This window comes from Chionomys nivalis, chromosome 1 (genome assembly GCF_950005125.1).
Source record: "Chionomys nivalis chromosome 1, mChiNiv1.1, whole genome shotgun sequence".
Lineage (NCBI taxonomy): Eukaryota > Metazoa > Chordata > Mammalia > Rodentia > Cricetidae > Chionomys > Chionomys nivalis.
In genome coordinates, this window is record NC_080086.1 from 149,135,135 (window position 1) to 149,146,118 (window position 10,984).

The 10,984-nt window shown below is 53.8% G+C and overlaps 2 protein-coding genes across 2 annotated transcripts; one reads left to right on the forward strand and one right to left on the reverse strand.

The window, feature by feature from the left end:
* Positions 1-89: 89 nt before the first annotated feature.
* On the forward strand, positions 90-5,017 carry Asic3 (acid sensing ion channel subunit 3). The gene is made up of 11 exons (XM_057774017.1): positions 90-1,833; positions 2,643-2,793; positions 3,029-3,156; positions 3,315-3,510; positions 3,596-3,652; positions 3,761-3,908; positions 4,180-4,271; positions 4,350-4,429; positions 4,523-4,594; positions 4,726-4,784; positions 4,901-5,017. Exons 1-11 carry the CDS (start codon positions 1,297-1,299, stop codon positions 4,977-4,979), a joined length of 1,599 nt encoding a protein of 532 aa, XP_057630000.1. The 5' UTR covers positions 90-1,296; the 3' UTR covers positions 4,980-5,017.
* A 245-nt stretch (positions 5,018-5,262) lies between these two features.
* On the reverse strand, positions 5,263-10,901 carry Cdk5 (cyclin dependent kinase 5). The gene is made up of 12 exons (XM_057787782.1): positions 10,764-10,901; positions 10,085-10,173; positions 9,939-10,006; positions 9,778-9,838; positions 9,623-9,679; positions 8,257-8,352; positions 8,055-8,129; positions 7,807-7,903; positions 7,558-7,628; positions 7,061-7,120; positions 6,876-6,956; positions 5,263-6,732 (listed from the first exon to the last, which is right to left on the reverse strand). Exons 1-12 carry the CDS (start codon positions 10,798-10,800, stop codon positions 6,646-6,648), a joined length of 879 nt encoding a protein of 292 aa, XP_057643765.1. The 5' UTR covers positions 10,801-10,901; the 3' UTR covers positions 5,263-6,645.
* Between the last annotated feature and the right edge of the window lie 83 nt (positions 10,902-10,984).

Below are 10,984 nucleotides of genomic sequence, written 5' to 3' on the forward strand. Positions count from 1 at the left end.
CGCGGGGGGGGGGGGGGGGGGGGCTAGGGCCTGGAATGCCCTCCAGGCATCCTCCCTGCTCAAGACTAAAAGGAGTACAGAATGGCACAACTGCTATTAAGGGTGGGGGTAGCGGATCTGGTCACAGCGATCAAATTATAAGGCAGTAGTCAAAACCCAGAAACTCAGGGAGTTTATGACTGATCACAAAGCTGGTATTGAAAGGCTGGACTCCTCGGTGGTCATCAGAGAAGACATAAGACATCACCTCTCCATGATAGTGTTGGACCACTTTCAGAAATGAGGAAGCTTTCCAGGTGCCAGAGGTCATGATCCTAGAATATGTTAATCGAGAGAGGAAGGTGTCAAGTCACACAGTACCCTGGCTATTTTGCGGGGTAGCAGGAGAGTCCATACTCATTGCGGAGGAATATAGCCTCACAAACAGGAGGGCGGGAGAATGAGGAGGTGGGGTCTGGGTCACCAGGTCGAGCGGGACACTTAAACACAGAAAGCCATTGGATATGGAATCTGAAGAGGGCCTAGTCATGCAGGACGCTGGGGGCATAGGAAAAGAAGATCTGCTTGTGCCAAACCTCCCACCACTCTCCAGCTTGGTCAAGAGCCAGGTCCACTCTGAGAAAGAACAAATGGTTATGTCAGGTGAGTTCATGGAAGGGCAGGAAAGGCAAAAGGAAAGAGGGGTTGAACCAAAAATCAGCAGCTAACCCTCTGGTCTGGCATTCAGGGGCTGTGACTGGGAGCCTGAGGGGCCCCAAAGGCATCCCCAACCCCAATACATGTCTGGGTTTCCTTCAAACCCTACCCAGCATTGCTGCGGTTTCCTCCTGGCGCCTCTGGTCTCTGACAGCAGTGACTCCCCCCGTGCTGCACTAATGGCTCAGCCTGGGGCCCCAGGGACCTTCCCTACCCCCCCAGACTGCTCTGCTGGCCCCCAGCCCCCCTCATGCTGAAACCTAATCCTCTGCAGCAGCTTCAGCTCAGTCCTGCTCTCCAGCCCCTGCCTGCCACTACCTCCTGCGCCCTACCTGGTCCTTACTGCAGAGCCCCAGCTCCAAGGAGCCAACGCCTGTTCTGGGGAAAGCAGAGCTGGACCGAAATTCATCTCATCCAGTCCTACCAGGCCAGTACCTCTCAGTCTCTACCCTCTTTTCTACCTTCTCCTTTGCTCTCCTCCCTATTCCTCACTGAGCCACTTAACTCCCTTTTCAATTCCCCAACTGTCCTATAAAATAGCCTCTGTCACTCCTTGGAGTGCCTGTACCCAGTCATCAGTCCTTTCCCTGGGCTATAGCCATGAAACCCCGCTCAGGACTGGAGGAGGCCCAGCGGCGACAGGCCTCAGACATCCGGGTGTTCGCCAGCAGCTGTACAATGCACGGTCTGGGCCACGTCTTTGGCCCGGGAGGCCTGACCCTGCGCCGTGGGCTTTGGGCCGCAGCTGTGCTCCTGTCGCTGGCGGCCTTCCTCTACCAGGTGGCTGAACGAGTGCGCTACTATGGGGAATTCCACCATAAAACCACCCTAGATGAGCGGGAAAGCCACCAGCTCACCTTCCCAGCGGTCACTCTGTGTAATATCAATCCATTGCGCCGCTCCCGCCTCACACCCAATGACTTGCATTGGGCTGGGACAGCATTGCTGGGCCTGGACCCTGCTGAACATGCTGCCTACCTTCGTGCCCTGGGCCAGGGCCCTGCACCGCCTGGCTTCATGCCCAGTCCCACCTTCGACATGGCACAACTCTACGCCAGAGCCGGCCACTCCCTTGAGGACATGCTACTGGATTGCCGCTACCGTGGCCAGCCCTGTGGGCCTGAGAACTTCACAGTGGTGAGCTAACTGCCCTGATACCATGTCTATAATCCTCGGCCTTGTTAGCCCAAGATTCCCCCAAAACAGGGAACTTTAACACCCCATGTCTGGGTATTCCTTCCTTCCTGCCTGCCAGCCACAGGCTCTCCACTCACCAAGCCATTCTGTCTAGTCTAGTGAAGTGGCTTCTGGGGGTTCTCTCCAGCTCACAATTAGACATTTGTGCACCTGGCTATGCCTCTCGGCAAGGACACTGACCCAAGCAGGCTGCAGGACCAAGGGCCAGCTGGTAGAGACAGTACTCCGAGGGTAAAATTCAATGCCCTGGGACTATTCTGGGGCAGAAGACCCCTCTCTGCTAGGAGAGGACTTTCTTCTGTCTCATCCAAATTTTGTCACTCCAAAGGAGGACACTAATAGATCCATTTCCTTTTATTCCAATTACTCCCATCGGCTGCACCCAGGACTTTGGTGAGAGGCAGAGGAGCTGGAGTGAGTAGGGTGGAAATTCAGCTAGATCACCTAGATTTAGTAACCTAGGTCCAGTCCCCCCCACCAAGTATTTAAGTAACACATTGAGGGGATAACATCCAAGGATTTGTATAGCAATTCATACCTATAATCCCAGCACTTGGTATTTGGAGGTAGGAGAACCAGAAATTGGAGGGCATCTCAACTATATAGCAAGCACCAGACAAGCCCAGGCTGCATGCCCCCCCAAAGAAAAAAGCCCCAAATGACAAAAACAAAGAGAAGGGGTCAAGGAGGGGAGTGCTCCCATGCCCAAGGGCTTGCTTAAGAGAGGGGCTATGCCTTTCTGTCCCCAGATCTTCACTCGCATGGGGCAGTGCTACACCTTCAACTCCGGTGCCCATGGGGCAGAGCTGCTCACCACCCCAAAAGGTGGTGCTGGCAATGGGCTGGAGATTATGTTGGATGTACAGCAGGAGGAGTACCTGCCCATCTGGAAGGACATGGGTGAGGGGCACAGGATCATTTGCCTGTGAGGCGGGATGAGGGGGGAGGCATGCATGAGGCTGGGAAATCACAGAGACCATGGGAAGGAGAGGAGGTAGGTGGGGAGGGAGGAGTTTCAAAGCGCATCTCGTGAGAAAAGACAGGGCTGGCTTTTCCAAATCCTGGGGAGAGGAACTGCCAAGGGATTCTCTCCTGGGAGTGGGGTGTCTGGGGCCTTAAAGGCCCCTCCCTGCAGAAGAGACCCCGTTTGAGGTGGGGATCCGAGTGCAGATCCACAGCCAGGAGGAGCCCCCTGCCATTGACCAGCTGGGCTTCGGGGCAGCCCCAGGCCACCAGACTTTTGTATCCTGCCAGCAGCAGCAAGTATGTTGGTTCAACTGTCTGTGCCTCCCACCTGCCCCAAACTCCTACCCACCTCAGAAGACCCTCAGACCCCAAGCCACAGTGCCTCAGCTTGTTTCTGGGGCCCTCACCCCACAAACTTCTATTAATGCAGTCTCCTTAACCTTGTCCCTCCACAGCTGAGCTTCCTGCCACCACCCTGGGGTGACTGCAATACTGCATCTGTGGACCCTGACTTTGATCCAGAGCCCTCTGATTCCCTGGGTTCCCCTAACCCCAGCCCCAGCCCTCCTTATAGTTTAATAGGGTGTCGCCTGGCCTGTGAGACCCGCTATGTGGCTCGGAAGTGTGGATGTCGAATGATGCATATGCCTGGTAAGAAGCTGGGGTCTGTTGGGAGTAGGGAATGGGGGTACCCTAGGGGGCGCTCCTGGGCTTCGTTCTCATCGTCCTATCCTAGGAAATTCACCAGTGTGCAGCCCCCAGCAGTACAAGGACTGTGCCAGCCCAGCTCTGGGTAAGGGCACAACTCTTTAGCCTCCCTGTCCCGACCCCATCCACTCGGCTGTTGACCTCAACCCTCTTGCTGAGTGGTCCTGATCCTTGCTTTGGGGCCTGCCTGCAGACGCCATGTTGCGAAAGGACACGTGTGTCTGTCCCAGCCCGTGCGCCACTACGCGCTACGCCAAGGAGCTCTCCATGGTGCGGATTCCCAGCCGCGCTTCAGCTCGCTACCTGGCCCAGAAATACAACCGCAGCGAGACCTACATCGCGTGAGCAAGGGCTGGTAGCAAAGCTGGAGGCACAGTGCCTGAGTCGAGGGGTTCCTAGCAGGGAACAGGACCGTAGCCCTTCTGCACATAGCCCAGGCTGGATTCATCTCCACATCATAACCGGTTCTGGGACTTTGGGCAAACTACTTAAACTTTCTGATTTGGGGGATGAGAATAACCCAAGGTTCTCCAAACTGGCCAGTGCATCCACACCTACTTCCACCTGGCACCAGGTGTGTACAGCAAGCAATTGAGGCATCTTTTCCTCCAGGGAGAACGTACTGGTTCTGGACATCTTCTTTGAGGTCCTCAACTATGAGGCGGTGGAACAGAAGGCAGCCTATGAGGTGTCGGAGCTGTTGGGTGTGTATGGAGTACCTGGTTCTGCAGAGGTGTGGATAGGGCAGGTGACTGTGAGCTGACAGCACCCTGCCTCCACAGGAGACATTGGGGGACAGATGGGACTGTTTATTGGAGCAAGCCTGCTTACCATCCTCGAGATCCTCGACTACCTCTGTGAGGTGGGACAGAACCCCAGACGCGATGGGGAGGAATCAGGCCTCAAGTGTCCAGGGAGGAGTATGTTGGCCACCTATTCCTGTCGCTTGCCCCAGGTTTTCCAAGACAGAGTCTTGGGGTATTTCTGGAACAGAAGGAGCTCTCAAAGGCACTCTCGCAGTACCCTGGTAAGAGTCCTCTCACCCTCCCCCACCCCCTAGCATCATAGGCCTCACCCCAGACCCTAAATATTTGGTCCAGGAGCTATCATGTGCAGCCATTTTGGCTGGTCTCCACCTGACTCTCCCTTTTCCTACAGCTTCAGGAAGGGTTGAATGGCCATCGAACACATGGCCCCCACCTCTGCCTGGGCCCCAGGTAATATAAGACATACCCCATAAGGTCAAGGGACAGGACAGGTCAAGAGGAGGAAATTCAGATCTAGGGCGAATAGGTGGAGGGGTCCCGCTCAGTGCTGTGGTTTGCCCCACCAGGCCTCCTACCCCTCCGTGTGCTGTCACCAAGACACTCTCTGCCTCCCACCGTACCTGTTACCTCGTCACAAGGCTCTAGACCGGCTGTGAGCACCTGGCTGCACCATGACATCCTGGACATGTCCAGCCTGTACATCTTTGCCGTCTTTACGCTAATAAAGTTCTAGTGCATGTGCCTCAAGGGTTTGCCTTACAGATCAGACACTAGCAGTCGGTGCCAGCCTCCCCACTTCCGTCCACTGTCCAGCTGGGACCTGGGTCCCAGTTAGGCTTTACAACTCTCTGGGGGGAAGGGTAATTTTAAGAGATCAATCAATTGCACCTTGGTGTTAATGAGCTTATCAAACCCATTTTAATTTTTTTTTTTTTTTTTGAGTAATGAGGACTGAAATCGGGGTCTGGAGGACGCCTGCTGTGCAGTGTTCTCCAGTAGAAGTGCATCCCCATCACTCTGTTCTTCGGAGGCAGGGTCTCACATACTTCAGGCTGCAGGTGAACTGTGCACCCACTGATCTTGATCCTAATCTTTCTGCCCACACCTATCAAATGTTGAGATCGTAGGCATATACCACCATGTTTGGCCTCCCAGCCCTTTTTGTATCTTGTTTATTTAGAAACAGAGTCTCATTAAATTGTCCAGATTGACTTTGCACTCTGCTGCCCACACTGGCCTTGCAGCTCTCCTGCCTCAGGCTTGTTGGTACTGCCAGGCCTACCTTCTATCAACAGCTAAGAAGGCAGCCTTTGCATGCCCAGATGTGATGGCCCACAGTGGGCATGGTCAGTAGGTATTCGCTGTACCAAGTGTATAGCCAGAACGAGGTTCTAACTAGTTCAGCGAGAAGGTGGGAGTGGCAAGTTTACACTAGAGGATCTAGTCCTCGTGCAAGAACACAGGTTGGTGTCCTGCTTCCGAAGGTCATGCTATGGGAAAGTTCTTGCCTTTCCAACCACTCCACAGAAGATGACAGCCTACCTGAGACAGCGGGACTGAAAGAGTCTGCCTTTTCCTTCCTGCCAAGAGGGCACACTGGACCTCTGCCTCAGCTCGTCTCCTTTTTTACTGTATCCCAACCACTGGGAGACTGGCAAACAGGAACTGGGAAGGACTGTTCTCATGACAGAGACCCACATAGTTCTGGGTCCTTCCTGCCCCAGCCTACAACTCCGAGTGTGAACACAGAGAAGGAAGGCTCTATCTAGAATGTGGAAACACCCATAGAGGCCTGGCCCATTCTCCCCATTCTGGAGGAGGCTCAACTTTTGCATATAGGCCAGCAGCATCCTACCTCAGAACTGTATCTGGCCCTTCTAGGCATAAGAGAAAAGTGTGCAGGAGGATATAAGCCTGCATGTGGAGACAGCGCTGCCATGATACAATCAAAAGGATGGGGATCATGGCTTCCTGTTCCCAGTCTCAGGACATGTAAAGAGGCAGAGTAGACAGTGAGCAGCTCATTGCACAAGCTGTAGGCAGGATCACAGAGGGTGGCAGGTCAAAGCAGGGGTCACCAGCCACCCTTCAGAGCCACCCCGCCACCATATCAGCAGACTGTGGGAAAGGAGCCAATTTATGAAATTAAATAAAGTCCATGGAGGGAGTGAAAACTGCAGGCCAGGGCAACTGTACCCTGGCTGGGCCCAGCACAGCTGGGGCTTGGCTTCCCACACCCCACTTCTCCACCCTCCTGTGAGGGAGGCTTAAATAGGCCAGGCCCCAGCCTGGCCACCAGGGGTCAGAGAGCCTACGGGGGACAGAAGTCAGAGAAGTAGGGGTGCTGCAAGGCCTCCTCTGCTGAGATGCGCTGCACAGGGTTACACTTCAATAGGTTCTGCAGGTGGGAAGAAAGGCAGAGGCGCGCTCAGACCAGGACAGCCCACCATCTTTTTGTCCCTCTGGACAAGCACCACAATCCCCAGTTTCTAACCATGGGCAGGCAAATGCCCCCATCTGCGTCTACCCCTAGGTGCCTACCTGCAACAGGTCTCTCCCTGTGGCATTGAGCTTGGGTACGACGTTCACCAAGGATGTTGTAGCTGGGTACATTGGGTAGGGCTGCAGAGGAGGGCCAGGCAGAGTCAGGCCAGAGGTATGGAGCGTAAGAGGTGGAAAACAAAAGAGTCCTCTAATGAACTAAGACCTCCCGTAGCTAGTCACACCTTATAGTCTGGCAGCTTGGTCATGGCAGGCCATTGTTCTTCAGTCGGTGTCCCTAGCAGTGTGTCCATGTGGTCAAGGGTCACTTGTGGGGAGGGTTACACCTACACCTCAGGGGAAAGGGGGAGGATTCCTTACTCCCGCCTCCCCTTCTCTCATACCATCTTGCTCTACGCCTGAATCTAGCCTGAGATGAACCCCATTTTTATGGTGTTTACAGTGAACCAGGAAAATCAACCCCTGATGCTTGTGGTCCTAAAAATGAGAAACCAGTCATTTTCCTCCAAGAACCCCTACTCCTTTATCCTAAGGCTTACTGGAGCAACTTTCAACTGCCTCATCAGGTGTCCAACAGGCTACATCTCTCCACAGTGTGACCCCATGCAAGGACACTGTGGAGGGTAAGCAATGGTGACCTCTGACCCCTGCTTGGAGCTCCATGTTCACTCCCTTTGTACAAAGAGGTGAAGGAGATTGGGCTAAGGGCATTGGAAGGATATCGAAAGATCCTCTTCAGCTGGTCATCCACATCATTGCCAGGGAAGAGAGGCCGCCCTGCATTAGCCAGCTCTGAGAAGGAGACAGGGATAAAATAGAGCACATGAAGGACCCATCATTCTGTAGTGCCCCTGTGCCTTCCAGTCCCAGCCCCAAGAGCCCCTCTCCCCCCCTCACAAAAGATCCTCCAGACCCTATTTGTTAGCCCAGCTGGGAAAGCAAGTGCTTCTGCAGAACCCCAATGTGTCACCTGCAAAGATGCAGCCGGCTGACCACATGTCGATGGACGTGGAGTACAGCTTGGCCCCAAAGAGGACATCCGGTGGGCGGTACCACAGCGTGACCACCTGGAGAAGACCCCACCCACAGGGAGCCCCCTCCCACTTAGAGTGCTGGAAGGAGGTCCAGGAGGGGCTCAGAGAGCAGAGGAAACGTGGTATAGAGAAGCCACTGGGGGACTCCTTCCCTTCAACCTCACATACCACTTCCCAGGCTCACCTCAGCAGAGTAGCAGCGGACTGGGATACCAAAGGCTCGAGCCAAGCCAAAATCAGCCAATTTCAACTCCCCATTCTAAGGGGAGATAACATAAAGCAGACATGGAGACGACTTTTAAATGGTTTAGGGCAGGCTCCAACTTCCTTCTCCCCATCCCTGGCTCCGGTTTGTGTAAACTCACTCCCTGTTCCCAGAGCAATACCCTGTTTATGAGCAGGTTCTGGGGCTTCAGGTCCCTATGCAGCACGTTGCGGCTGTGACAGAATCCCAGGCCTTTCAGCAGCTGGAAGAGGAATGACTGGGGAGAGGCAGGGAAGAGGAAGTCAGATCCGCTGTGCCCTATAGCCCATATGACCTGCAGCAAATTGAGAAGTCCATCCAATTACTCTGGAATTGAGTGCGTGTGTATATGTGTAGAGGACAGAAGTAGGGTCACCTGGACCTGGAGTTACAGGTAGTTGCGAGCTACCCAATGTGAGTACTGAGAAGAGTCCTCTGCAAGAGCAGCAAGTGCTCTAAAACCAATCTGGCTTTTCAGCCTCTCATTCGGTTACTTTATGAATCTGCTTCGCATGCACTGGGTAGAAGAGGTACAACAGTAACCAAGCTGACCTTGCTCTTCATACCTTTCTAGACTGGCAGGTTAGTGGGCCTTCCTGCATCTCCAGTCCATGCTGGTCTCCCCTACACGGCTGATATTTAGCACACACGCCATGACCATCAACACAGACACATAGCTATAGTATGGAACCCGGGCCATGGCACTTGGTCTTGGGCCTAGAACAGTGACTGGTACAAAGCAAAACCTACAGCATATATTTGTTTTGTTAGCTTTCCCCTCTTAAGATTTAGTTTAGGGTATGTACACATGAGTGTGGGTGCCCTTGGAGGCCAAGAGTGAGTACTGGATCCCCCTGGGTCTGGAGTTACAGGTGGTTGAGGAGCCACCTCATGTGGGGGTTGGGAACGGAACTCACATCATCTGCAAGAGTAACATATGCTAACTACTGAGCCATCTCTCCAATCCCTTTCTGTTTTGTTTTTGCCTTGATGTTTGAGACAAGGCCCTGCTATGTAGCTCAAGCTAGTCTTGAGCTTGAGATACTCCTGTCTCGGACTTCTGAGTGTTAAAGTTAGAAATATGTGCCCCTCTGCAGGGCTGGTATTTGTTGAATCCATGAGATATTTCTCATGTGTCTCATCTCTCAAGTACAAATGACATCATTGAAGTCAGATACTGTGCAAGTCAAAGAATGTTCACCAAAACTAGTAGCCTAGCCGGGCGGTGGTGGCGCACGCCTTTAATCCCAGCACTCGGGAGGCAGAGGCAGGATCTCTGTGAGTTCGAGACCAGCCTGGTCTACAGAGCTAGTTCCAGGACAGGCTCCAAAGCCACAGAGAAACCCTGTCTCAAAAAACCAAAAGAAAAAAAGAAAACAAAACTAGTAGCCTTGGAGGGCAGAACCAGGTTTTCTCTGGTACGCCAGGACTTCAACCTGTTACCCAAGGAGTGCTGATACTATAGGCACACCTGGGCTCTGTGAACCCCCAGCCACCCCCCGCCTCACCTTCACAATCTCAGGGTCCAGGTCACCATTGCAGCTGTCAAAATATTTCTTCAGGTCCTAAAGAGACGAGGGTGTAGAGAAGAGGACAGAGTTCAACCTTAGTCTGGGCTCCTATACCCTCCCATGATTACTAAGCCCCCCTGCCCCTCTTTCACCTGATCACAGAACTCAAAAACCAACGTCAGCTTCTTGTCACTATGCAGGACATCATGAAGCCTAGGGAGAACGAAAGGCTCAGCCAGATCCCCCAATAGGCCTCTAGCCGCCCAGTACCAGCCCAGTCTAATGAGGGTCTAGCTCCTCCAAAAGACCTTACCTGACAATGTTTTTGTGCTTCAGTTCCTTGAGTAGACAGATCTCCCGGAGGGCTGAACTTGGCACACCCTACAATATGCAAGGGGACAGTAGTGATAGCCCACCCCAAATAGGCCTTATACCCATCCCCCCAGGCCTCAGTCCTACCTCATCGTCATCATCCAGCCTGACGCGCTTCAGAGCCACAATCTCGTGGGTTTCCCGGTTTTTGGCCTTGAACACAGTTCCATAGGTGCCTAGGGGAAGGTCGGGGGGTGGGGTAGAGGATTCTTCTCAACATCTTACTGTGTAAGGGCAAGTTTTCAGGTAAAGGCTGGGCATAGAGTAGTTTTGTGAGTGAGGATGCCAAGGCGAAGGTGTCTAAAAAAGCTCAAGGCTTCAGCTGCAGGGAGGATCTGCCATAAGCTCGGGGGTGAGGGGTGGGGGGTGGGGGGTGGGGTCGGGAAGTAGCGAGGAATCATCTAGGAGAGCAGTGAAGGCCTTCAAAAAAAATGTTAAGGTTGGAGGTTCTGCAGTGAATTGAAGCAGGGGTTCCAGGTGAGGTTTGCATGTGATGCTGAGGCTAGGGCTGAGAAATGCAGGAAGTGCCGCGGCTAGGAAGACGGGTCCATAGAGACAGCTAACGCTAAGAGCAAGAGTTTGCCGCAGATGCTAACACAGGGAGAAGGGCTGGTATCTGCACCGAGTGTTGGATTCAGCGGCCAGGTCTTTTGACCAGTGCTGAGATCGGACCCTGTAGGTATAGATAGCTGACGGTAAGGGAGCAGGGACTGCAAACAGGGTCTTCAGAAAAGGACCTTGCAGGAACATCTCGTGATTCCATTACCTTCCCCAATCTTCTCCAGTTTCTCGTATTTCTGCATCGCAGCGGCCGCGGGGACCCCTGCGGGCCCTGGGTTCTAAGACTCCCGGACCCGGCGTTGCAGAGGAGGTGGTACCCACAGCTCCAGCCCCGCCCACCCGCTCCCCCACGCACAGGCGTCTGGGATTTGTAGTTCCGGGATGGCCATGTTTGCCAAGAATGCCCGTGACGGAGGGCATGAGGAC